This window comes from Poecilia latipinna, unplaced genomic scaffold, assembly GCF_001443285.1.
Source record: "Poecilia latipinna isolate Pla-1442-1.1 unplaced genomic scaffold, P_latipinna-1.0 Scaffold36, whole genome shotgun sequence".
Lineage (NCBI taxonomy): Eukaryota > Metazoa > Chordata > Actinopteri > Cyprinodontiformes > Poeciliidae > Poecilia > Poecilia latipinna.
The window spans coordinates 616,010-644,003 of NW_015112652.1; the positions used below are offsets into that span (position 1 = coordinate 616,010).

The window sequence follows — 27,994 nt, forward strand, 5'->3', positions numbered from 1 at the left end:
TTCGTTCAATTAACAGAAATAAAGGTTTTGAAACATCCGTCTGTGTGTAAATTATCTATATTAGTGTAGCTCAGATTGTCTTCCTCTGGACCATATGGGTTCCAGCAGGGCCGAGCTGTTTCTCATAGGTTCTCTGTAGGACTCAGGCCAGTTTACCCAGTCAAACCAGTTACTGGTAGTTTTTGGAGTTCCAAGCCGTTGTGGAAACTGGAATCAGATTCTCCACGAAGCTTTCCTGTCTAAAATGTCCTAGTCGATAACAGTGTTGACTTTGGACTCGATAAAACTCAGTGGTCAACACCTGAACTCACACGGCTCGCAAACTTAAACTCTGTCAACTTATGTTACAAATGAAAAGAGAAATTCCCTTTAATCTAAAAGTCCTTCGTCTTTTATCTCCGTAGCCCAGGTAAGACGGTTCCAACGTTGTTTCTGATTCAGCAGCAGCTGAATGAATGCTCTGTTCAAGTCCAAGTCCTGGATGTTTGTCTGGAAGAACTGACTCTGGTCACAGGTTACAAATCTTCTCCAGATTCAACAGATGGGCTTTGATTTTGCTTATGAGTCTTTATCCACCTCACTTTTTTCCTTCCACTCAACTTTCAATTTTTGCTGCTTATCCTTTTTTGTCAGTAGCTGCTGGAATAGTAGTCTTCCCATGATTGTGTAGTCCATAACATCACGTTTCTTAATTTAAATGTCAGTATTATCATTAGCTTTTTGTAAAAAATTTTTTTTTTACAAATTTATGTTTTGATTTTAATTTTATTTTTTATTAAAATTTTAATTAAAATTAATTAACATTTAATTACATTTTTATTAAAACTAAATTTATAAATTCAAATTTTTTAGAAAGGAAAAAAATGTAAAACATTTCAGAAAAATTTTAATTTCTAATTTTATTCATCTAGGTCATAATCATCACAATTTAAAAATGAAACGAAATACTGTATGAGGACAAAATAGATCAGATTTTTAACTAAATTACTTGACATTTTGAATACATTTCAGTGACCAAAGAGCTAGATTTGATCATTTATCTTACATCTTTTTCCATGCTCCATTAATTAATCCAAAGAAAATATTTGTAATGAGAGAAAATCTTTATTTCAGAGAAACAGGCACTGAGCTTGTGATTTACAATAACAGACACAAATACCTGCACAGTTCATAGAAAATGTAAGGTTACCTTAATAAAGTTAGTGATGTACTAACCAAGTCATGACATTCTACATACTTGAGGCAAACAAGTACAATTTAATCTTTTACTGGAACATTCAGATATTTCCTGAGTTTCCACTGACTGAGCCCTCAGTTCGGACCACTGTTAGTTAGAAAATGAATTTTTCTTTTGAGGAAAAACTTTTAAATGGGAAGTTTGGGGAAGAAAATAAGTTGGGGTTTTTTATTTGTTCGCTAAAAGAAATACAAATACCTGGATGATATTCCCCATGTGCACACAAACCCTCTGCAAGCTTTCATTTTGGGCTGTATCAAAATTAAAGTTGAATGTTTGTGCCAGAATGTATTGATAAAACCCATTAAACTGTTAAAATATTAATAATTGTCTGTCCCTTCAGGATTTTGTGATTGTTTTTGTGTAATTTTGCAATCAAAATCACAGATTTTGTGGCGCTAATTCAGAAATATTTGTGAGGAAATCTTATGATATTTGCGCTAATGTATGACGATACGACTTTTTGTTACTCACCTCATCCGTCATGGACTGTAACTTGACATCGACTGAGGTAGCAGTGACTTAAACCCAATGTTTTTGGCCATTTTTGAAGAAAATATGCAGTAAAAATGTGGAGATCTGTTGATTTTGAGTGAATATTTCTGATTTGTAAAAAAAAGAAATGATGGGACTTGACGTAATTTGGAGTCAGGAGGGCCACATAAAAAGCTACAGCGGGCCAGATTTGGCCCCCGGGCCTTGAGTTTGACACTATAACCCACCCAATAACCTCCAAGTTTTAGCAGCTAATATTTTTCACCCTCCACAAAATGAGATCACAGGCCATAATCTGCACCTCAGTCTCAAAACGTTGCCATGTCAGAGTCAGAACTGAGCTAATTCACCCTGATGCTGCACATATTTGTGAATTATAACAACCAAAAAGGTTAGATGTGAAACTAGATTAGCACATTAAGGAAAGTGAACTGCTGCATTTGGAAGAAATATGTGACGTGGTTGACTTAAACTTCTGGAGTTGAACATTTTTTACCTTCCTAACACCGGGGGGCGCTCACTCCCCAGTGGACAGGACAAGCAGATAAGCTTTTAAAACTCCCAACTAGCTACCACCCTGGGCTGAGAACCACACTGCCCGTATTACGGTTAATCACTTTCACATGTCTCAATCATAAACTGACCTTATAGTTTATTTTTATAATAGCTTTTTGGCTTTTGACTCAGCTTGAGGTGTTAGCTTTAATGTTTTAATTGTTGATTTGTTTTTATGTCTGTTTTATTTTAGCACTTTTGCTAAGAGTGTTACTTTAAAGTGCTTTATAAATAAGACTGAATTGTTTTGTATTGTATAGTTTACATATTACAGTACAACTGAATTTCTGCAAAAGATTGAAAGTAAAAAAATTAGAAAATAAAAAAGTGATGTGAGAGCATGCATAGCACGTATCGCAACAAGCTGAATGCTTTAAACAACAATAACTGAAGAAAAAATGTGGACAAAATCTAACTAACCATATAGTTTCATTGATCAAATTGCAAGCTGTACATATATGATAAAAAAGGGGTAAAAAGTAAAGAGTAAAGCCTTTAAAAGTGGAAAAGCTTTGTTTGCTCTTGTTACAGCAGAGGGAGTAATCCTCCTGTGTTTTCTCCTGGATTTCCTGTGTCATTATTTTGTTTGTTTTTTTTTTTCCTTTTTCCTCTCCGTCGTTCTTTGCGCCGCCGGTGTTTGCCCTGGACCTGCCAGCAGCATCTTAGAAATGCCTCGCTCACTTCCACATCTTCCCATCGAATTCTGCAAGAGAAAGAGGGCAGCCTTCAGCTTTCTGTGTCTGGTTGTGTTTTCTTGCACTTGCATTGAAGAATGCCTCACCCTTATTGCACTCTTTCACCATATCTCTTTCTTTCAGTAGGTTGTTTTTGAATTCTGTAGAGGTGGGAGAAAATACATGGGTAACCAGACAAAAAAAAAACAAGAAAAAATTCACATTAGTAGCCAGAAGAAGCCACATGCGTTTGCTGCTTGAGGATAAATTAGGTTCAGAGTACCTGAATTCAAGGAGTCTTGGTTGTAAGTCCTCATCTCTGTGCAGTCTAATGCTATCTCACCTTCACTGATCATAGTCCCCCTGCACACACATAAGGTAGGGCATTTTCAGCTACAAGGCTATACAAAGTGCGTTAAAGGAATTAAAAGGAAACACAAACAAAATAACAAACCAAAGGAAAGAGCAAAAGAAGAAAAGGAATCTAAAGTTGATCTAAAGTATGTAAATTCCTGTTCAGGGTTGCTAAGTATCCTCTGATCTAGTTCCATTTCTGGGTTGGAAGAACAGGAGACTGAACAGTAGTCTAATAATGTTGATCCAAAGTATATAAACTAGATACCGTATTTTTGAACTATAAGCCGCTACTTTTTCCCCACGCCTTGAACCATGCGGCTTGTAGCCCGGTGCAGCTTTTCTGTAGATTTTTCTTCAACCACCAGGGGGCGCTTTAGCAGGAATGAATCATTGGAAGTCAAAATTGGAAATCAAAGAAGAAAGCGCTGATTTTCATTTAGAAAGTGCTGATTTTCATTTAGCAGGCATGACGGAGAAATTTCTTCAAACTCCTACCACCTCATCATGGAAACCACATGAAGAAAAAGATGCAGCTTTTAAGTTGAGGGTTATCAATCTGGCAGTAGGGAAATGGAGCCGCTGCACGTAAACTTGGCGTGAACGAATCCATGGTTCGGCATTGGAGACGGAGGGCTGCCTCCTTAATAAATCCAGCAGGTTTATTAAGGATGCAGCCCTCTGCTGCGTCCTTGTGAAAACCAAGAGCGGCGGAGAGGCTTGTATATGTACGTTTCCATTTTTTATTTTTTTTTAAATGTGTAGATGCGGCTTATAGTGAGGTGCGCTCTATAGTCCGGAAAATACTGTACTGCTATTCAGAGTTACTATTTAAGTATGAGTAAGTAAGAATCCTCTGGTCTAATTCCTTTTCTGGTTTGGAAGAACAGGAGTCTAAAATGCAGTTGCTAAGGTAGTTTTTCTGGATTCTAAGTTTGTTTTAATCCCTGTTCTGGGTTGCTAAATAAGTGTAAGTAAGCATTATCTGGACTTTCTAAGTGTGCTCTAAATTTGTAAAAGTAATGAGTACTCCACAGTCTCTAAATAATAATAAAAACTAAATGTTCCTGTTCTGGAATAATTTTCTTTCTGGATTCTAAGTTTGTTCTAATTCCATTTCTAGGTTACGATAATAGGAGTCTCTGTGCATAACAAAATTATTCCAAGAAGTAGAATATTGGTCTAAATAGTGAGTACTCTACAGTTTCTAAAAAAAAAAAAAGCTAAAGAGTGACTAATCTAATTCCTTTTCTGGGTTAAAAGTGAGTACTCCAGCACTACATAAGCACTCTCATTAACATAACGTAAAAAGGAGAATATTTTAGTATTTAGTAAAGAATCATGTCTTACCCAACAGATCTACCCATTTCGTACTCCAACCCTGAAACAAGCAACCAGTGATGAGAATGAAAATGCACAAAATGTTCAGATAAAACATTAAAACAGAATGAAAGACTACAGCTAAAAAACAAACAGATTACCTCTCTTTTTCCGTCGCCTAGTCAACACGATGACAGCGATGACAATGAAAGCCAGCAGCAGGAAGGTTGCCAGGAAGTAGCCCAGGTGCTGCACGAAATAACCCCGTTGTTCAGGGAGGAAGACGTTCACCACGCGGGGGCTGTCCTCTGAAACCTCCTCCGTCTCTGGAGGCAGAAAAAGGGGGGAGGAAATCAAACAAGGACCTCTAGTGATGCAACTTTAAGTGAAGAGATAACAGTTTAAACGATAACAATTTAGTGTTAGCATAGCTCAAAGTCTAATGCATTCATCAGGATTTTATTTGAAAAGACAATTCAGTGCATAAAATGGTTTGAAAAGATTTTTAGAAAATATTTTTAGCCAACAAAATTATGAAATGTGCAGCGTGGCTTTATATTCTGATGCCCATAAATAAAATTTCCTTTAAAATCCACCTAATTAATAAATACAGTTAACATAAGATGAAGGAGAAAGTGCTCTACCCAGATGATACCATAAGTGAAATATGTGCAAAATATTATTTGTGGCAGAAACTAGAGCTGGTTATTATCATGAGCATAACATTCAAACATGGTGGAAGCAGCATTATGCTTGGGGAATGTTTTTCTCCAGCAGGGGAAGGAAAGCTGTTCAGAGCTGATGGGAAGATGGATGAAGCTAAATACAAAACAATAAAAAAAAAAAAACTTGAGACTGAAGCAGAGATCAAGACTCTTAACATACAGCAAGATCTATGATGAAATACTTTAAAATCAAAGCATACTCAGGTGTTAGGCTCAGTCAACACAGAGCTAAATCCAATTAAAAGCATAAGATTTAGGTTTAGCTATTGTGCTAAGAAAAATGAGCAAATATCCCAGTCCAGATGTGCAAAGCCCTGGAAAACATGCGGCTGTAACAAAAGCTAAATGTGACTCTTTGAAATATTTACTCAGAATTACTGAACACTTAAAGGTAAAAAGGTTTAAAGGGTCTGAATACCTTTGGACAGAAAACGCACTGAATATTTTTTGTTCCCTCCAGAGAGAAGAGGGAAAGCAGGGAGTTAAATGTCAGAGCGGCTTAATGGCTTCCAGGCCCGGTGTCATGCTGCTGCTATTTTTTTCTTCTCCTCAGTAAAAACACAGACTGACCAGAAAAGAGGAGAAATGTGAGGAAGCCAAGGCAATTTCAGTAATGTGGTCGGCCTGCATGTCTGCATTAGTTTTCCATTCACAGCAATTTTTAAGTCTTCTCGCAAACACCCAGAAATCCAGCTGCTGCGTGAGTGGAAAACAAATCATTCAGCTCAATGCTGGGCGGTAAACAGGCAAGAGGATGAAGGCGACTTTGTTTTGGTGATGAAAGCAAATCGTACAGGTGGAGAGGAGACGTGTTTTTTTCTTTCCTTGAAGGTAGGAAGACGGCTGATTAGGAAACCTCTGGCTTCCAAAACCAGCCAAACGTGAAGAAAAAATAAAACACCTCCACCACCCACTGGTGGAGCTAATTATCAACTGTCACTGTATAATGTACCTAATATGCATGCAAATGGAGACAAGTCTGAGGTCAGCGCCTCCCTGGAGAACAACTGACCTGCAGAGAGCCGGAGCCGCCCATTAACATCACCCTGACAGATCAGACGAGTCTGTTCGCGTCAAAGGCTATTTCACATATGCTGCTCGCAGAAACTCGCTCTCTCTTTTGTTTCTTATGTTGTTTTCTTTTGCTCAGCGGGCCATGAATCATTTGCAAGTCAATGAACCGAAGAAAAGCATCTTCATTTTCAAAGACTGAGATTTGAGCTGAATTGTTGACAGCTTGCAAAATGTTTTCTTTGTGATAAGGAGGACGCAGTCGGTTTGTACTCGACGTGAGCGATTGCAGCGTGAAAAAGAAAAGCTCTCCTGACATTTGTCGTTTCTGATAAAGACGCTCGGAAACCTGGGAGAGAGCAAACCGTTCGAGATTAGATCGACAGTGTGGGAAGAGAGGCTGAACACCTTGTAGAAATTTGGATCCCACGGCTCCACGTGTGCATTTCTTTTCCTCTCAGTGTAATTTACAGCGTTATTAAACGGGCTGGCAGCTATTGAAGAGGGGAGGAGAATCTATAGTCTGACATGCATTCAGCCTCGCTTTGCTCTTTCATGTAACAGCTGGCCCAGATGTTGAACAGATGTAGATGGACTTCCTCTGACTGCGAGTAAACATGGCCCTGCCAGACGCCGATACACTTCAGCAGAGGCTGCTTGAGAAAAAATAAACAGCAGAGCCGATACCGCACTGGTCTAGACAGAGGGCCGGGACTTTCTGGAAAATTAGACTAAAGGAGAACAAAAAGGCAAGATATCCCCACCCTAACACCAAAATTACAGCACTTTGCTTGGTCTGCTCCTTCAAGTAAGCGCAGTTAAAATGTGTGAAGCTACACAAAGCGTTGTAAAATATAAAACAGTTGGTGGGGAAATTTACACCGCTTCCACTGCAGGCGGTTTAAAGGTCCTGAAGAAAGAAAGGCAAAAAAGAAACTGATTTAAAAAATCCCACATTAGTGGTCATCAAACTACAGAGAGATTTGCCTCCTTTTCCTTTCACCTCTTTGTTTCTTTCTCACTCAACTGGTCTCTACATTCCTTCAGTAGAACCTCCTCCCTCTTTAGCTCAAGCAGAAAAACAGGGAGGACTGAGGAGAAACTTGGCAGGAGCAGAGTCTGAGTTAACTGACCAACTATGCCTGTAAATATGAAAAACACCCAGAGCAATCAACTCCCTCTGTCCACACTCTTCCCAGGAAGCCAAGAGAGGAAAGCAGGAGCAGTAGATGCCCGTAAAACAAATCTCTGGTCGAACTCTCTTAAGCCTGACTCACTTACTTGGTTCCAGCTCATCGTTCAAGAAGATTCTCGGAGGCGTTGTGGGTTCGCGTGGTAGTGAAGGTCCCACGGTCAGCCTGAAGATGCGCCTCTCGTGCAGACCGCAGTAGTGGTGGTGCAGGTGGCAGGAGTACAGGCCTTTGTCCTCAGGCGCCAGGTCAGAGATGGACAGAGAGAAGTCGCCGTACGTGAACGCGTCCTCTGCCACGCTCATCTTGCTCTGGGCAAACAAAGGCCCGTAATCCCGTCGCTCTCCGGAGGCGTAGAGGTCCACCAGTCGGTCAGCCTTGTTGGGACGCACCCCGGGGGGCTGGAAGTCCCAGTGCGCCACCTGCTGCTGGTCCTCCTGGAGGCCGTCTCTCCAGAGGGCCCGGCGGTTAACGCAGGGCAGCACGATGGAGCTGCCCAGCAGCACCACCAGCACCGTTTTCTCTCCGTCCCAGTAGCGCTTCTCTTTCCGAGCTGGAAGAACCACATCGTTGTGAATCTCAGCTGATAGTTTGAATTATTCTGCTGCACCACCGGATGGCCTCACCTGACTTGGTGACGTTGAGCTGGATCTGAATGGACTCGTGAATCTGACAGTAGTGGTGGTGCAAGTTGCAAGTATAAATTCCTCTGTCTGTGTTTACAACATCTGAAAGATAAAAAAAAAACACTCAACCAAGGTTTCCTTCTATTATAAGCCTGGCGGGCCACCAGGCTTTACTTGCAACCCCACCTGGCTAACATTTGCCTCTCTTAACACTTTATGGTTGGTGTTTAGGTATTGTTGAAGTCTTTCAATAACATAATTACCTATTGATATTTTCCAAATTTCCTGGCAACTTTAAACATTTTTATTTCTTACATAGTAGGCTGCTGGATGACAGCCCTACAGCGCCCCCTACCACCAGGCTTAGCTAGTTTTACCCTGCTCAACAATTATTATAAATGTTTGCAAGTTGGGCTGCAAGTTATTGATTAATGAGTTAATATAGAGTTGGTTGATCTTATCAGTTAATTGATAAGGGGCTATTTTCTTAGAAACCTCAGTTTTCTCCTGTATGAAGAGGGCAAACTGTCTTTCCATTTCATAAATGGCTAAAATCTTCATGCTGAATAAAAAAAATACATCATTCAGTTTTAGCATTATTTTGTGTCAGATGTATTGAGTACAGACTGAATAAACAGAAAATTGTGCACTGCAAAAACATAAAATCTTACCAAGTAATTTTGTCTAGTTTCTAGTGCAGATATCTTAATATAAACTAACTTAAATGCAACTTTTCAGCAAGAAATAGGTGCTTGTTTTAAGTAAGTAATTCCTTAATAAACGTCTTGTTACCAGTTACATAATCTGACAATGGAACATCAATAATAAGGAATCATTGACATAAAACAAGCCTCTATATCTTGCTAAAAAATTACTTATAAGTTAGATTTGTCTTATGCGAAGTGTACAAGGATATTTGCAGTAGAAACTACACCAAAAATTCTTGGTAAAATGTTGTATTTTTGCAGCGAAGTTGGGTGACATGTACCCCAAAACACAGTTTTGAAATAATAAACAGCAATTTTCACACTGACGTTTATGACTGTAAACACAAAAAATTAAATGGTTGTTAATACTTTTACGAGACACTACAGAAAACCAAAACAGCCTCACTGTTGATGACGAGCGAGAAGTTTCCGTCGGTGAAAGCCGAGTCCGGGATGGAGACGCGCCCCTTATTGAAGCCGTTGTAAACCCTCTGCCGAGCTCCAGGCGACATGTCCAAAACCCGCTCCACCGAATATTCCGGGCTGCTGTGGACGACGTCCCAGTGGACCACCCTCTGACGGTCCTTCAGCCGGTCCTGGGTCCACACCATGCGGGGGCTGTGGCAGGGCAGGACGGCCTTGGAGCCTGCAGGGAGGGTGATGTTCTTGGCCTCCACCACAGCAGGCCTGCTGCTGCTGCTTTGACCCCAAGCTGACACAATGCATCAACACATTTACCTAAATTAATCAGAAATTCGTCTTTTATGAAGACGCAGAAGGATGAATGTTTTACCTTGTGGCAGGAGGAGCACAGCAAGAACTGGGGGGGGAAAGAAAGACATGGTGGTTAGATTTTGATGCGTTTATTTTATATGTTGTTCTGGGTTCTTTTGGGTCGGCCACTGCCCTCAGAGTGGTTTACTGGAGTAACAGCACCTTAGAAACAGAGGCGGTCCTACCCTGTTTGGCGCCCTGGGCAAACCACCTCTAATTCCTATACTTCAGTCTCTAATAACCGAAACATGAGTGCTTTAAAACGGCTGCACATTCCAGTGTCTTCAAATAAACCTGTTTTCAACATACACATTTTCTCCAATAGAGCTTTAATGTCAGTCAAACATTGAATATATAATAAAGATGGAGTCTACTGTCATGTTTTTGCATGATAGTAGACTCGGATTGTACTCAATATTAACGATTTACTAAATTGTTAATATTTAAATCTTGGTTTTACTTTCACTCTGGGAATAAACAAAAATAATCTGCAAACCTTAACTTAAATAACACTGGTCAGCAACCAAAACTTGAGCTTTTCCGATCGTTTTAGAGTGATTTTGATTAGCTGAATCCAAAAATCACATTGGTTTTGCTCAATCATGTCATTACACTGAACATGAGCATCAAAATGCATATCTCACATAAGTTTGTAACATTTACACTGTGATAATGTCACAGAAATGTAATCAATTTAGTCAGAAGATTGGAGTTCTTTAAATCAAATTAGAATAAAAACCTGACCAAAATAGTCCTAATTCTGTTGAAAAAACAGACAATTTCCCAAAAAATCGTCTATTTTTGTCTAAAAAATGAATTACATTTTTTTTATAATTCACCTTGGAAGAATGAACAATCTTGACAAAATAAAATTTATCACACTAAATAAAACGCATAACATAGCTTCACAAACTTCTGTTAATGTGGAGGAAACTAATCTGTTCCACGGTTTAACCTGGCGTTACGCCTTCAAGACAATACACAGGGCAAATCAGACAAACCTCTACCGGCGGCGGCCCGCCTGTCAGGCTCTGAGAAGGGCAAATTAACCCACCATTGTTTCTCATCTGTCCTTGAATTTCTTTAGGTTGGGGGCAAAATTTGTTTGATACATTTTAGCCTCCTTCATGTTGGATTCAGGCCACAGAGTTGCAGATAAATTTAAATCCAGCTCTCTAATACATGTGAAAATCACAAAAAAAGTTTGTATTATGTTTTCTACAGGATACCGTAACAAACTAATAAATAAAACCTATATTTGACAACTGGTTTTTGTATTTACTCAACTAATCTTTGACTGATATTATAATTTATGACCCAAAAACATAAAAAAAAAATGGACATATTCTTTTTTAAGGGAGCAAATACTTTTTCACCACTTTGTGTCAGGCTCTTTCATCCTTAAAGCTGCAGTACTGCTTTTGGCCCAAGACAGTAAAAACTTTCAGATTCAGCAGATGTGGGTTCAGTTCAAAGTCACAGAAGAGAAAATATAAAATACAACAGAGTGAAACTAAAATCCCAAAGTGGAGTCACGCAAAAAAACATCCCTAAATACATACAATATACCCTGGAAAATTTTCTTGTTTGTCTTTTCTTCTTCTGGTGACTTTCCTACAGCTCACTTGCTATTTCTAATCACTCGGTGCTTTTTGGCAGTCTATTTACTGAAAGGCCAGTGGAGGTGGATGCTGCCAGAGCACACAGAGCTTCTATTCATGGTAGCAGCTGATGGCTGTCTGCAGGGCCGTGATCCTGCAGAGGCTCTAATTCAACCCACAGCCTGTTCTCCTACATCCAGGAACCTGACCAAACACCTGTGTTTCCTCTGGACCTCCAGTGAAAACACCAAGCCATAAAAACCCAAGTGCTGTTTCACAGTTTGTGTTGAATGTTCTTGTTGGACATGAAGAAGAAAAAAAACCCAGATTGAGTTCTGTGGAAAGTCTAAATTGTTCAGTGGATAAATAGCAAGAGGAAATAAACTTTTATTGGTTTGACTTTTGTAAGTAGTTCAAACTGTTGCGTGTATATTTTACAACAGTTGAAGATTTTTTTTTTTTTTGGAAAAAATGACAGAATCTGTTGCATTGTAATCTAAATAGGGAAAAAACACAGAATCAGTCTGATAAAAAACCTCTGACCCATTTTTCCTACAACTTCTACAACACAGACTATTTTTAATGAGTGACTAGAAAAAAAAATCCCAGAGTTCTTAGCTGGCTGAATGATGCATAGAGTGACACATGCACCTCTCCCACTTCCTGTCAACTGGTTGCTATTTTTCTCTAACTTACAAGAAAAATAATTTTTTCTATTTGGAAAGAAAGATTCCTGGAGAATGAATACAAAAACAGTCATGATGTAAAATCTAGTCTGATTACTATTAGATTTTCATTTTAGGGTAGAACATATAAAAGTGGCTACATGATTTTTTTTAAAAGTCAGAAAAAGAAAAACAAAGTGCATTGTAAGTAAAAAAAATCCATATTTTGTAACATTTTAGCAGTTACAGGGATTACAGTAAAGTATTACATGTTTTGCACTTTAAACTAAAAACTTTCTTTATTTTTTAGTCGTATTTAAAGCATTAGTTTACTTTAAGTTTTGTTATTTTCACAGAAAATTGTTTGAATTTTGCAGTAGGTTTGCACCGATTGCAGTTTTCTGGCCGATCTGGTTACTGTTTTTTCTTTTTGACTTATTATTACTCCTATTATTTTAACATTATACTCATATTTTTTTCATCAACTTATTCTATTATCATTTTTGTACAACACTTTGGTGCAGTTTTAAATTTGTTTCTAACGTGCTATATAAATAAATTTGACATTGCATTGATCGCCGATTGCCGATTTTTTAAAAAAGCCTAACCTGCCAATTCTGATTTTGGATGATGCCGATTTTATTTCATCTGAAATTTTGCTTGTTATAGCAAGAAAGTAGCTGAATTGGCAACAATAAGGTGACAGTTTTTAACTGTAGTCTTGCAGACTTGACCTGGTGGGCTGGTTGCATGTAAAACTGGCCGATCACCGATCTCCTAAAGTTAAGAAAATCTGCACCAATAAATCGGCTGCCCAACAAACAGGCGCACTCCTGGTATCCAGGCCTCATGTTGTCTCATATTTTAAACAAAAATGATCTGTCATGTGTTTTTAGACTTACAAATAACACGGAAAACTTGTAAGATGCTGCAGGTATAAAACTCTGGGACTTTCTTATTATATTTTCAAAAATCTGATCTGGCAGCTGCACCGACCCCGCGTAAAATACCTCATTCTGGAAAACTTTACTGACTTATTTTCTTTCACTGAAGCGTACTGTCATGCAGACGTTGAAACAAAAGTGCCTCAGCCACTGTAATTGTCTCTTATAAAACACTGGCAGTGACTCATCAGACTGTTTTAGGGCTTAACTACGTGCTACTGAATTACCAGAGATAATAACAGATATTTAGCAAATGGCTGCCGTCACTCGAACCGCATGAAGCAGAAGGAGAATCCTGTAAGGTAAAGAAAAGTGAAGCTGTAAAAATAAATTTGATCTGTAAGCAGAAATGTTGTCATTCTTGAGTTGTGTGAGTGTGTGGGTTACTCATCATGCAGTCACAAGTCTAAGCGTGACAAATGTTTGCAGAGTCAGCTAAACATTCAGACAAACTGAGACACGGTGAGTGAACTGAGGACACAGATGAGTTTTAGAAATGGCATTCAAGGTTCGTTTTATCAAAACATTTCTACCTAAAAGCAACATGGATCTGAACCTCTTTTAAAACTTCTTTTATTTATCAGCAGTTATATTTAAAAAAATTAAGTTCATGTTAAACAGATTCATTACATGCAGAGTGATATATTTCAAGTGTTTACTTTCGTAATTATGCCTGATAGCTAGTGTTGATTCAGTTTCTCTGATAATTACCATATTCAGTTAAAACAATAAAGCATATTTTTCCATTCTCCATGTAACTCTTGAATTGTTTTTGCTTCACAAATCTCTCAAGGCTGCAGTTATCTGTGTTGCTGGTGCACTTTTTTCTTCCACTCAACTTTTCATCAACATCCTTTGACACAACAATTTGTGAACAGGCAACTTCTTCTGCAATTACTCTTTTTTTCTTTCTGTCTGATGAACAACCGTCAAGTCAGAAGCCTTTACTTTACTGTGTAAGCCATAGCATAATACAATCACATTCAATAAAGGTTACATGAAATCTTCTGGTTATTCCACCAAATATTGATTTCTGAACGCTTCCCGAGTTAAAACATCAGTATTGTTGTTTCTGAATTAATAATTNCCCTCAATTTTATGGTTGGTATAGAAAAGCTGAGGAGCGGAAAATATTTGCATACCTGATATAACTAAGTACAAAACAGAAGTCCAAAAATGTCCAGATACATCACAGCAGCAACTAAGAACCATTCGTACGGAAAAACAAATTAAAAGGGCAATTGAATAAATACTAGAAGTTGGTACGCATGAAAACCAGAGGTGGTCGAATTGATCCATAACATTGATTTCAATACCAAGTCAGATCATTTTAATAGATCTTTCCAACACATTTTAGATATCTATACATTTTGCTCAATTTCTGTCCAAGGTTTGAAGTAAATAATTCAGACAAAAAACACACAAAAACGTAAAGATCAAAATCTTAGATAAAACTTAGATAAAACGTATCGGTATCAGCGATACTGGCCGTGTATCACACATCTTACGTGAAGACCATGCAGCATCGAAGAGAAAACAAATACAACCACTGAAACGTCAATGTAAATTTAAATTAATCAATATGTAAATTTCAAACTCATATTGATTGAGTATGAACAAAGCAGCTCAATATAATACAATATTTTATGAATGGTATTCAGGTGAGGCCAGTTTGCTGACCAGTCTCTTTCCACTGGTCGTTAAATTTGGATGGGTGAGCAGGCGCAAAGTCCTGCTGGAGAATTAATGCATCTCCATAAAAGCAAATTAAATCATCACTGGACCTCAAGCAATATGGATTCTGCCCCTTCTCACTCTTCCTCCAGAATCTGGAGTCTTTAATTGTCATTAGAAATATAAAATGTATTTTCTCTTCTTCTATTTTCAATAGAAAGAAGCCACAGCGCGACACTTCTTCTCCCCAGTCCAGACAAAATATTTCTGATTGTTGTTGGATTTTATTGAAATAAATAAATAAATAAATAAATAAATAAATAAATAAATAAATAAATAAATACATTTCAGTGTCCATTTTTTCCAGTGTCTCTAGACTCGTTTGCAGCCTCAGTTGTATTTAGAGGATGAAAGTCTGAAAAAATGCAATCAATAGAAATTAAAATAGTTGAAATGGCCTTTGCCTTTTTGTGCATTGCAGGGAAATTGAGCTTCCATTTCCAGAGTAGTTTTAATGAAGCAATCATTAAAGTGAATGTCAGTTAGGGAAATGAGATTTTTAATATTAGCTGGGGATGATGTGGGGATGGTCTCATTACTACTGAGTGATAATACACTCTCTCCACAGAAATTATTGCAGCTTGAAATTATTGCTCCCTTTTAAGGCCTTTTAGGTATTTTATAATTTCCAAAATGCAAGAAAAGAAAATATGTAATTAGTATCTATGTGGACGATAAATTGAAATACAAATGTTCAGCTTCTTTGCACTAAGAACCTCTTGGAGAAAGTCGGTTTTCTTCCAGTTAATGAAAAGTAGGTTAAAAAACCAATAATTTTAACCGTCCTTTGTGAACTTATTCTGAAGTTTCTCTCTTCAAAAGCTTCCTGCAGGCGTCGTCGTCTGCAACGACACAGGAGCTCAGTCTGTTTGTGGCTCTGTGACGTTGTCACGGACATACGGTGGGACTGGAGCAGCTGATTTACATCCCACATGTGTGGGGAGGAAGAGCGTTTCTGCTCGTTTTTGTCTTATTTTTCCATCTGAACCTCTGACTCAGTGCGGAAGCCCGGGCGTCTGTGTCGGTCCGGGCGTGGACGAGAATGTGAGTGGGTCTTGTGATTACCAGATGGAGCTCTTGACAGCTAACATTTTCGGGCGTAGGGGGCTGAGAGGCGACATTGAAATGATGTCACGGAGTCCTCTTCCTGTCTCTTTTTAATTAAATAAACTCTCTGCCTGTCTCACTCTAATTCCATCAGATCCGGATCCCCTCGCGTGCATTGCAGGGGCAGGTGGCGTGTGTGTAGGTGAGTGCGCACGCGCGTGTGTGTGTGTGTGTGTGGCACAGGGGGTTAAACATTCAGAGAAAGACAGCGGGTGAAGTGAATTCATGGCCTTCCTCGTTTGACAAATGACTCTGTCAGCCTCTGGAAGGGCAGTGGCCCTCCACCGACCCTCAAGGTGCCCTTCCACACATTCAGCTGTGACTGAGACAATCGAAAGCACAAGTGCAAGATGTAGTTAACATATTTGGGCCTTGCAGCAGGTCTTGCTGCTGAAGTAGGTGGGAAGATTTGATTGAGATTTCGGTGGAGAGCTGAGCTGGAGAGGGGTAAACCCACCAGTAAAAACGCTTCCCTTGTGAAAATAGTAAACACTAAATGAGTGTTTTCCTTTTGCTAAAACACGATTTAACATTTGCACCAGATGAATTACAATAAAACCAGCCCTCTTTTGATAAAGCTTGCAGTTGGAGCCTTTAGCTACAGACTTACAGCTGGAGGAGTGATGGCCACTTTTCTCTGTCCTCCATCTTAAAACAGCTTCTAATACTTTTTTTATCATTGAGTTTCATTAAGTTTGCTAAATGTGTTAATTGTCTCTCTTTCTTTGACGAAAACTTTTATGGAGATATTGCTCTCAATCACTCAGTTTTTCTTTCCTAAAGAAATAAATCCTACGTCACTTTCTCAGATGATACCGTGAACAGCGATATTACTGTCCTCACCTCCATACTCTGCGATTCTGTATTTAATTGTATCTCTTTTCTCTTTGTCAGAACTATTGTTGCCACTTATTGTTGGGGTTTTGTTTTTTTTGTTTGTTTTTTTTCCCCCTAAGAGAAAGTACAATCCGCTCAGTCCAGTGTTTGTGTTTGTCTGTGTCTCTTTCTGGTTCTGCATGTTATTCTTCACATAGAAACTGATACTGGTTCAGTGATTTTGTATTTAACACCATCACTTTTCTGGAAAAGGTCATTGATTCCAATTACTACATGTACTCACTTTGTGTTTTGCTCCATAGAAAAGGCTCAGTGATTTATGTGTTCAGCTCTGTCTCTGTCCTAGTCAAAGCTTTAACTGGGTACTTAACTACTTATTTTTCTTTCCCACAACAAATATCAGTTCTCTAGTTTTTTTTCTGGGTCTGCTTCTTTCCCACCTAATCCATAATGCACAAAGGGAGAATTATAAGAATTATAAGTTTGAATTGTATTTCATGTGTTTGTCTTGTAATGTTCCTTAACATCATTTTTGTTGAGAACTTGAGTTGAGCTCAATAGAACCAAACTGACTCAAGAAGTCGCTGCTTTGACAGTGAACAGTATGAAACCAGAGCTTATTAATTCAGTAAATAAGTAGGATAAAACTTCAGCTAGGCTGGAATTGTGTTTTTTGGCATAATAATAATAAAATGTAAGGCATTTCTTTCGGTTTAACAATGGCGATTTATGCTGAATTTAAAGTTATTTCTAAAGATTATTACATAATATGGCAAAGCGTGAAAAATCTGCGTGAACTTTTTAAATGTCTTTTCAAACATTCAGGTGTTTTTATTTGACATACTCCTTGTTGTTCTGGAAAATAAATTTACATCGTAAGACGTACTGGATGCACATTATTTTAGCTGCAAAATGATATAAAAAGCATGTTTGAAATCTGCAGAGTCTAACCATGACGTCATTCTTGTTGGATGAACAATATCCATTAAAGTCATTCTCCTATAGGAGCTACATCTACAGTCCATTTTGGAGTTCAACAAGCCTAAAAAACAGCATAATTTGTATGAAGTGTCATCAAAACATGCCTGAAGCCAAAGCCATTTATAGCTGGTATAAAAGGTCACAGTTAGAGTGAAAAACAAAAAGAAAAACCTGCCATGATAGAGCAGAGAGAGAAGATGAATCATATCAGCACAAACGTGGAGATTTGCGAAAGTTGCCGGCAGTTTTGTCCTAAAATGCCTCCAAAGTGTTGCATCTTTTTAAACCGATGCTGCCTGACGGTTGCGTGCTTGTCAGACCTGTTTGGGAAAGTAAAAAATGAAAAGCTGTCCGATGTTAAGGAAGAATTTCTAAAATAGTTAACTTTGGAAAAAAGTTTGGCTCTCTCTCTTCCTTAGATCCCAGGTCCTCTCGGCAGGCCACGTGTAGCCACAAGGAAAACAACAATGCGTGTTGACATCACAGAATTACAGAATTTAATCCAATATAAGACAATGCATAAACTTAGAAGTAAGACAATTCACAAACCTACACCAGAAACTGCAGAACAACAGAAACATACATTCATTACCTGAGACAAAAAGATAGAAAAGAAAAAGGCAAAGACGTCTTTGGAGAAGTTGCAAGCGCAAAATCTAATTTGTTACTTCTGTGTAGAAAGTTTTATCCTCTTGTATTTAATTTATTCAAATAAGGCGTACCTTTTCTCCTCCAACCAGGAGCTATCTCTGACCCTCTATCTGAAGCTAGAAACCCCTGCCGTGTTTACAGCCTCTCACAGATGAGTGTGAAAAGCTGGAACTTCCACTGTATTGTTTTCTCACAGACAAAAGGCAATTCAAACGATCCCAGCAAACCATCCGCTGGAACTACAGGTAAAATAAAGGTCAATAGGCCAGAACAAGTAACTGATTTAAAACCACAATTTAGGCCATTTGAATCAAGACATGTTAAGTTTTAAAACTAGCTTATTTTAAATTTATTTTCTCAACACCGGCCAGCTAAGAAATTTAGCCCCACAGCATCAGAGGTTAATGTTGCAGGCACCGGTTATGTTTTTTTCTACCTTTGCTGCAGAAATCACAGTCTGTGGAAAGATCCTGAAGGCTAAACGGAGAGGAAAGAGCAATGAATAAGGTGCAAAACTGAACGTTGATGTTAACAACAGAATCAAGCAGAAGCTCACAGAAAATCTGGATACGTTTTATGTATTTTTTTAAAAGAGGTGGTGTGTTTGGTGTTCCAAGGTCATTCTGATTGTAACCTGTTAAGTGAAATATGCTCACAGGAAACGGCAGGAAAATTAAATGTCTTGTTTAAAAAAAAAAGAAAAGAAATAATGTTTTTATGCCAACAACATGTAAATGATCACAACTACATCAGTTTGTGGGAAAAGTTTAGATTCAGATGTTTTTCAAAGACACTCATTGGATGCGGTTGCCACTAAATACATCTTGCATTAAACTGCACTGTGTACGTTTCAGTGATGTTATAATTATCATACATCCATATGCTGTTGGGTTTCTCTCTTTCTGCAGGTCTAGAAGCAGATATGAAGGATGCTTGACATGTTCACCTCTCTGTGCTTCTTTCTCTCCTCCATCCTTATGTCCTTCTTTCCCTTTAAATATTTTCCACACCTTTCTCCCTTTCTTTATTAGGCTGCAGTGGCCTTTGTTATACAGTAAATGGACAGGAAAAGGCTTGTCTTCCTCCCTTTCTTTTCTACTGTGTCCATCTAAAGCTCTTTTATAGCACTAGTGGTCGGTATTCAACAGTAAATTGACTAAAAACAGGATAGAGTTTGTTGTCAATAGACAGAAAACTCTAGAGAGAGACGAGGAATCGAACCCAGGACAGCAGCCGCTGCACACAGTGAACTTGCTCTGCCAGTTGAACCACCCAACGTCCCCAAAGCAATTTCTAATAAAGTTTCATGTGAAGTGGAGCATCATGGGAAAGCCGTAATGCTTCGCTTGTGACGGTAAATCTGATGGGCCTCACTTTTACACTGAGACAACAACAACTGGACAGGACATGCAAAAAAGAAGGAAAAGGGTAAAACACACTGTACACTGTAATGTTTTACTCTGAGCTATGTGCAAACATCTGGAAGACTGTCTTATAGTTCAAAATAGATCAGCACACAAGCTTAGAAGAACTGCAAAACACGGTGGAGGAAGGCTGATGCTTTGGGTTTTTTAATAGCCACTGTATAGTCAAAAGTTTCATGTTAAGCTATTTATTTAAAACAAAATAACTTAAGGTTTAACATAGCATCAAATGTTATAGTTCATCCATGTTTTTTTTCAGATATTTACCAAACTTCCTGATTTCAGAAGAATGAAATAATTAGTTTTGCACTCACGTGTTAACTAAAAGAGTTCACACTTACATTTCATTATGACTTTGCAGCAGGGAGATGTTTGTACCAACAGTTTCACAATGATTAGTCAGTTTCTCTCCTGGATAGCGGAGTTAAAATAATCACTTTCATTCTGACAAATTAAAGCACATGACCTTCAATAACAGAGGGGGGGAGCTGGGCTGTTTGGAGTGGGACAGCAGGACGCGACTCTCTGTGTTGCAGAAGGTTGGGGGTGTGGTGAAGGGGGCGGGGGGAATGCATTTCACTGATTTTGGTCAAAGTGGCATCGTAGAGTTCAGCTTCAGAGTTAGAAAAGCGGCTCTGAAATGGAAGCGTGTGGGCGTCGAGTGGCTCGTTGAGCACTCGCTTATCTAATTGCATGTCGAGGAGTACGGGGTGTGGAGGAGAGGGAGAATTAGTGGGCGTGTATGACCGCATGTGATTGTATGTTAATTCCTCCCCTGGTTATGTTAATACCACAAAATGAAATCCATATTATTGCTTGTGTGTTTTGTGGTTTCCGGTCTCTGTCACGCTGCACTTCTGTGTGGTTTCATTCTCTTGCTGTCCAGTCACAGCTGTAGATGCAGTGAGAGACACTCTGCTGTGTAGAGATAACACACAAAAGGTCCCAGGTCAAAACAGTGGATTCAAATTCATTTTAATTACAAAATGAAATCAACATTCTGTATTTTTCCCTAAAATACAATGACAATAAATGAAAATAGAAGTATTGTATGCATTTTTAAGTTACTTTTTTTGCATTTTCAAGCAGTCGTGAGGTGAAAGGTAGACCATTAAAGCAGTATAGACATGTTTACAGAGTTCTATCAGAGGATTTCCATGCACCATGACTGACTTTCCATCTTCTTGTTTTGCAGCAAAATGAAAACTTCCAGGAGTGAGTCTGTGCTTTTTTACCAGAGGTTGTTTCCAGTGAGCTGTGATTAAGACACATGGTGTATCTGGACCAGACAGTGACTTTGAGACTCATTCACAGCTTGACTATTAAACTGGCAGCGTTAATGGCAAATCGGTAAAAAATTACAAGTAATTAAGTCTTCGGGTTTAAGTAGATGGTGAAAGTTACTGACATGGAGGATCAGGTGGTTATTTAAGGCTGTGAATTTAACTGAACTGTTACTGTGAAAATGACCTACTTCTCCTTTTATTTCCTGTGAATTTGGCAGGCTATCATCAGGGCGACATCCCAGATAACAATGCTGCGTGGAGCAACTTGGAGCCTCACAGTTGCTCTCAGTACACAACCAGAAGGGCAGACCTTTAACTAGGACATCAGTTACTTTGAAAATGATGTTGCTTTTATCAGGTTTCTAAATACATTTTGCTCTGGTTCTGACAAAACACTTCTGTCGGTAATAATTCAGACTATTTTGCTTTTAATTATTTTTTTTTTTTATTTATTTTCTTTGAGCTATTAAAGTTTTTATTGGCCCGGTTGTCCCTGTGGACATGTTCTCGGTGTGCCACTGCTTCTAAAGCTTTTTATGCTGCTGTTCACTAAACGGCCTGCGTGTTCCTCAGAGTTCATTTCTTGTCCCATTCGTACTTTTTGTGCATAAATGGAATATGACTGTATTTCTTGTTGTTTGTTTGAAGCCGCTGGCTCTATTATCAGTTAATTATCTCAGTTCTGATCCAGTGTTTTACTCTGAAGATGCTCACTGCATAATGTAAAACGTAATTTCTCCTTCACTGAATAAATTTGATGTCCTGGAGGAAAACTCAAGACTAACTGTGTACAAGTGTTTCTGGATGTCTAATTGACTTGTCTGATGTGTGACTGTTGTGTTTGAAATTAATTCAGTCACGTAAAATTAACGACTGAAGCCAGTTATGCCATTTATACCTACCGGTGCTTTAACATGACATTCCTTCTGCTTGCTCTCTATCCCCGTCGGGGTTTTGGCAGCAATATCATCACTAATTTTTAAGAAAAAACGAATATTTCTCTTTCCGTCACATTATATGTGTGCAGAAACACACGAAGGATTTCAAGTCTTCTTGCATGCAACTTTCAGACTCAGTGTTTGCCAATAACATGAGATGAAATCAAATAAAATCAAGCATCCTTGTGAGGAGGAGCTTTGAGTGTCGCTGTCAAAAAAAAAAAAAAAAAAAGAATTAAAAAGCCATTGTGTTCGTGGTTCATTCATTACAGCTTCTGGCAGGAAACAGGAAAAAGATGACGGGATCAGGTGTGAACCTAATGGCAGCGGATGAGCTTAGAATCATAAATTTATAAGTGTTCGCTGTACCTCGGGGGAAACCTGTTTGTCTTCAGAGCGCATGAATGAGCAGCGATCGACAGGAGCTAACCTCAGAGTGGAGTCTGTCTGTGTTCATCTGCTGCGAGCGTTTTGCATGAATGAGCGTTGATGGGTATATACCTGTCTACAGATATCCAGAGGTGGTTTGTGAGTAACTTTGCCCTCACGTTGTTTTGTACAGGTGCAGATCTTCATAGCATCTAATGGCTTTCTCAGCCTAATAATTAATTGGGCCACACTTGGCGGCAACAGCTGTCATCAAGTGACAGCGAGGAAACTTCTAGATTGCTGTGGAGGATTATTGGTTCACACTTTTTTTGTAGAATTGTTCTAATTCAGCCACATTAAATGATTGTGTAGAAGGAAACATCTCTTCAAGGTCATGCTAAAGAATCACAATCAAACTAAAACCTGGATTTTGATTTACTGTGAGACCAGAGTTTATAGTTTGATACATTTTGGAAAGTCCATGGGATCTGGAAGTAGTTGAATTGTGAATTTTCCCTAGTTTTAGCTTTCAAGACAACTGTCATTTCTTTACTTGCATGATTCTTTAACCTCTTGACTCAGTGTATAATATTTGGATTTCCAAATGCCAAATATTATCAGTTAGGATGTCTCGATCTCGTTACTGATCTCGTCATCATAATGTAACTGAAAGGCAGCAGAAGGACAGGATGCAACACAAGCTACTGATGAAGACATTCAGAGAAATTCAGCCTGAAAGAATCTCTAAGTTTAAGAGCCACCAAAAAGTAAAACAATCTGTGTGTTTAGTCACTTGTTTCATTTGAACCGAACTGTCAATTCGTCTAAGTTGTTACAACAGAGATGCTGGTGGGAAATAAATCAATATTGCTACTTACAACAAATAGAAATCCCCCTGATCTGACTTAAATTTTTAATTTTACTATATAGATTTACTAAAACACAAGACATTTTGGAATATTTACAATATGTATAGGCTAAGTTTGTTTTGCTTGTTTCTTTGGATTGATCTGTCTCATCGTTTCCATAAAATTGGCGTGCAAAGTTTGTGGTGTTTTTAAGAAACTTTTGTATCGGCGTAACAGTTTGGAAAACATAAACTGAAAACCATGCAACATGTTTTTTGTTTTTTTTCCAAAGTCTATTAAACTCTGAAGAATATAACTGTGTTGAAAGAAAACAGTTTATTGATGTAATCTAAATCACAATTTTATTTTCATCTGCCACCTGCAATCCTTAAAAAGACTAGCAGGAAAAGTTTGCTGGGTAAACTGCTGCCCACCTCAACAAAACATATTTAGTTTTAATTAAATTTATCTGAAACAATGAAAGCAATAATAAATCAGTCTTATAGTAATTTATATGGACAGACAGATCAATTAAACAGTTTAAAATCCTCCATTATTTCTCTAAAATAGTTCAGTCTTGGTTTTATCTTAATGCATTTTATGATTGTTTCAGTCTTAAGTTGTATTTAGGCCATCTTCACAAGTATAATAAAGATTTTTACAAATCCCAGGTTTTGTTTAATGAATTTCTCAGTAGATGCTGCTGTTTAATAATTCCTTTTGAGTCTATGCCAGTCTGTTTTAAATTAACACCAGACTCCACCAAATAACAAGCTGTGAATCTTCGGCATCACTGGTTGTGGTTCTGGTCTTTGTCTGGAAAGGGACACATCAGGTTCAAAATGTCCCATGGCAGACAGCTGACTTTATTCGAACAAAGAAAAGATTAACAACTGCAAAAGTCATACTCTTCTTAAAATATTCTGAAAGGAAGCAGGTTTCCAGTGTTGCCGTTATGGTGCAATATCTGCTTCACTCAATATCTAAATAGCACTGAAGTTTAAGGCCAGTTTTGCGTTTCAGTCGCCGTGGCAGTAATTAAAGCTGCATGTCAGCTCCAGGATTCAACCAATCAGTCAACCAGAAATTCCTCACGTTATCAGTTCGAGTCTCTGTCCTCCTTTTGTTCTGCAGCAGCCGTGACAGCGACTCATCCATCCCTGTGTATCAATAGACGTCATTACAGGAATCCATTAAAGGGCTCAGAAATAGATTTTCACTACAGAATGACACTAAACCAGAGTCAGCTGAAATTCTGCTGTAGTTGTTGATGTGCTTGAGCAATTTTTTGCTGGTTTGTCCAAGGCCAGCTCAGCAACGCTGACTGCGGGTTGTCAGCAAAACAAAGTGAAGTACTTTCCAAGTGAACAGGGTGCAGACCAACATGCTTTTCTTGAACGGGTTATGAATTTTTAAACAAAATCCTGGCAGAAGAGTACGTGAATGCATATGTTTTCATATCTCAAGTTTTATCTTTTTTTCCCACTGAAAGTTGGTGAGGGGTTTCAGGTCTTTAGGGGTGAGAATGAGCAAAGAAAACTTTCCCTCTCTGGAGTTACACAAAGCTTTGAGCAGTGATTTAATTCATCTTTGCTGGGCTGGAATGTCTCTAAAGAACAAAACAAAAACAAAAAAACAGAGAAGCATATCCTGTTCTACACATAAATATTTATTCAATTAACATGGTGTGTGCGTTCCATTCATTGTTTCTTTAATAAGCTCTTCTTGTTAACGTAAGCATTAACTTTTAGAAGACAACATTCATTTAATTCCTTTAAATTGTAGAAAAACAGCTTTTCTGCGCACCATTGCTGGTAAACTCAAGGTAAAAGAATAAAACATGTCTTAGCATTCTAGGGTTTTGCACATGAAATCCTGGAATGGTCAAATAACTTCCAGGCCGAGTGGCCTAAAATAATTTGAATTTGACCTGGAATACCATAAAGCAGATTTCATGTCATCCTTACTACCAAGAATGAGGGTTAAAAATGTTCACTCTTTTTTGCAGCATTGTGTAGACATATCCAGCTCCAGTAGTGAAACCCTGGTGTCCTGTGTGTTTTACATGCCCACAGGCTCCACTAGATCTTATTTAAGTGGCTGATTAACCTGCTAAGTTTCTAATCAAGTCATTCTAGAATCACCTTCAGCATCAATAATGAGAAGTTATTTTCTGTCTAGGTTTTGTGGTGATTCTCCTGTGGAACTGTGGATTACGTGGAACTCCTGGTCACAGACGGTTTGACAGAAGATTACGTCCAAACAGCCAAACTTCAGTGCTGAGGTTCCAGAAACTTTGAGAAGCTTTCTTTCTCTTCTTTCTCTTGCTGTTTGCTTGTGATCATAAGAGTTAATCCCAGTATGTATGTATTTTGGTGCATCTGGGGTAAGTTTTTTGAAGCTGGAAAAGTATTAGAACTGTGTTGCTAATGCATTTTGTGAGGTTGTCGGGAGGATGTTGGGTCTGTGCACAGCCAAAAGCAACAGCTGTACCCAAATATTCTGCACACAGAAAAGGAAGGGAGGCTGAACGAAGTGGTGCTGAAACCTTTTCAGACTGCTGGGCTGCAATAACTGATTCTGCAAAGGCATTTTATCGAGTCTGCAATGACCTTAGAATTAAAAAATCCATATAAAACAAACCTTCTCGACTCCTGCTTTTATAGCACTGCTCACGCTGATCCTGATCAATTTATAGAAAATGTTTTTAGTACCTAGATGCCACTTTCACTCCTTTTTTGCACTTATGTACTTATATTTTCACTCACAGCTTTATCATTTTAGTTTTTTTTTTCCAATCAAATGTTTTGTGTCTCTCGTAGTTAAATCTAGATCCTAGTAAATACCACACAATGTTTACATCTATATTCATAAAAACTCTTTGAAAGAAGGTGAACAGAAATAAATGCCCTCAAATGCTGATGTTGAATTCTATGGCTGTGTAGGCTACTTAAAAATNTCAAAAGTCATATTTCCATTAGCTGTAAGTGGAAAATTATCACAACTAACAAAAATAAAGGCTTTTAAATGTTTAATTCTGTGTAATTAATCAATATAACGTGTTTATCTTTGTGATAAAGTTGCTAAAATAAATGAACTTTTCAATAATATTCTAATTTATTGAACTTAAAAATGTTTAGTGGTCTTGTGTGATGTTAAGACTGTTATTTTTCATAAGGTGCAACACTTGAATCTATAGAATTAAATGCACTATTTGATGGCACTGTACCACTTCCTTATGATGTGATGTGTGGGCCACTGTGAGCTGGACGGAGTGGGACGAAGGGTGACGGGCCTCCTCAGAGTCTAAACACACTTATTCCTCTTTCCCTGTCATTTGCTGCCTCCAATGACTGGCTGCTTGCAGCTACGGTCCAAATCAAAACAGCAGTTCTCATCTTTTCCATGCCGCTCTGCTGTTTGTGGTCGATCATTAAAACAGACCCGACCATCATAAACATGCTGCGGATGAATCCCCCTCCTCCTGCTCCACGTCGCCCCGGACCCAAAGCGACCCACTCGTGGTGAAAACACTCATTACTGACACATATAATGACTGGCTGCTGGATTGTGCTGACTCCTGCGCTCAGACCGCAGTTAACTGGAAACACATTGGGCTGAATCCATAAAACAAGAAAACATTCAGATGGCTGCAAAAGTGCAAAAGCAGGACGGAGCCAGTTGCAGCCGAAGAGCCGTACTGAAGGCTGACGTTTATGTTTTATGAGTAAAAAACTCAAACCTTTTATATTCAGAAGAGAAAATCTGAAGAGTTTGTTTCCTGAGACATAAATACATACTTTAGAGTCTGCAAATTTCAGAAAGTTACATTTCAGACATTTAATATATTAAAAACACCAGGAAGTCAACTAAATAACTTAGGAACTATTTTAATAACTTAACAAAGTTTTATTACATATTCCTCAAATTAAGTTGGTGTTTTTCAGCTCTCTTTCTACACACAAAATAGAGTAGACATCTTAATACGTCATGAGGTTACAGAAGGTGGCAGAAAAAGTTAAAAACCCAAATTGTTTATAACGAATCATACAGAAAAAGCATTTTGATTTTGTTTAATTTCTATCCTGCACTATGGGATTTTTTCACTGTAAAAGCTCCCTAATTTCTCTGTTAGAAAAACAGCAAAAGAAACAAACAAAAAAATGCCACCAGCACAACTGCAACAAAAGGGAAAAAAAGGCAGGAAGCAACTATTGATCAAACCTAAAAATAAAAAGAATTAAAAAAAAGAGAGAAACTTGCATAAAAAACTCAGTGTATCTACAAAGTACTAAGGCTGACAATTTACCAATAGATCTTTATCTGGAGGGGGGGAGGGGGATAAATCAGTGCTTGTTAGGGTTTATTTTATTACAGTCACCAAGCAAGCATAAGACATGACAGGTTTCCAGATGAACACAGTAAAATATGGTTTTCTATGAGTTGATCTGACCCTCCTGGAAGAAAAACACCTCAGTGTATCATTTTCTGCTGCCCTAATCAGCATATTGTTAACCACAAAATACAAGTTTACATGTGGCCCTCTGTGTTGTTGCTGTCATCAGTGTGACTACCCACTTATCATCAGATTTTATGACTTAATCTCTGTTGTTTAGGTTTAAGTGGACAGATATCTTTTCTTTGTAACCTGGATTCAATTACAACAAACATTCCTTTGCGACTTTTTTCAAGTTCTACAAGAATAAGAATGATAAAAATAATAATAAAAAAACAAGGGACTTACTCTGCAGGAGATTCATATGTAGGCGCATCTTCTCCTCGGCGCTTGCAGCAGACGTGGCTCCGACAGGGGTGGTGGTGTTGTTGGGCACATCAGTTGTTAAAACACTAAAGATTTTGCGAAGCTGCAGCTGGGTTCTGTTGTGTTCCTGCAGGCTGGAAGCTCCACAAGCTCCACCTTCAGCAGGCCATGAAATTCAA

At 38.3% G+C, this 27,994-nt stretch overlaps 1 protein-coding gene and 1 long non-coding RNA gene across 2 annotated transcripts; one reads left to right on the forward strand and one right to left on the reverse strand.

Moving 5' to 3' along the window:
- Window positions 1-1,669: 1,669 nt before the first annotated feature.
- LOC106954289 (matrix-remodeling-associated protein 8-like) lies at window positions 1,670-27,942 on the reverse strand. Its single transcript, XM_015043677.1, has 10 exons — window positions 27,798-27,942; window positions 9,688-9,714; window positions 9,301-9,606; window positions 8,188-8,289; window positions 7,653-8,114; window positions 4,797-4,961; window positions 4,666-4,696; window positions 3,245-3,324; window positions 3,069-3,122; window positions 1,670-2,990 (listed from the first exon to the last, which is right to left on the reverse strand). Exons 1-10 carry the CDS (start codon window positions 27,823-27,825, stop codon window positions 2,965-2,967), a joined length of 1,281 nt encoding a protein of 426 aa, XP_014899163.1. The 5' UTR covers window positions 27,826-27,942; the 3' UTR covers window positions 1,670-2,964.
- On the forward strand, window positions 15,506-25,685 carry LOC106954298 (uncharacterized). The gene is made up of 3 exons (XR_001426336.1): window positions 15,506-15,656; window positions 15,814-15,861; window positions 25,235-25,685. It is a non-coding gene; the product is annotated as an uncharacterized LOC106954298 (long non-coding RNA).
- Window positions 27,943-27,994: the final 52 nt, after the last annotated feature.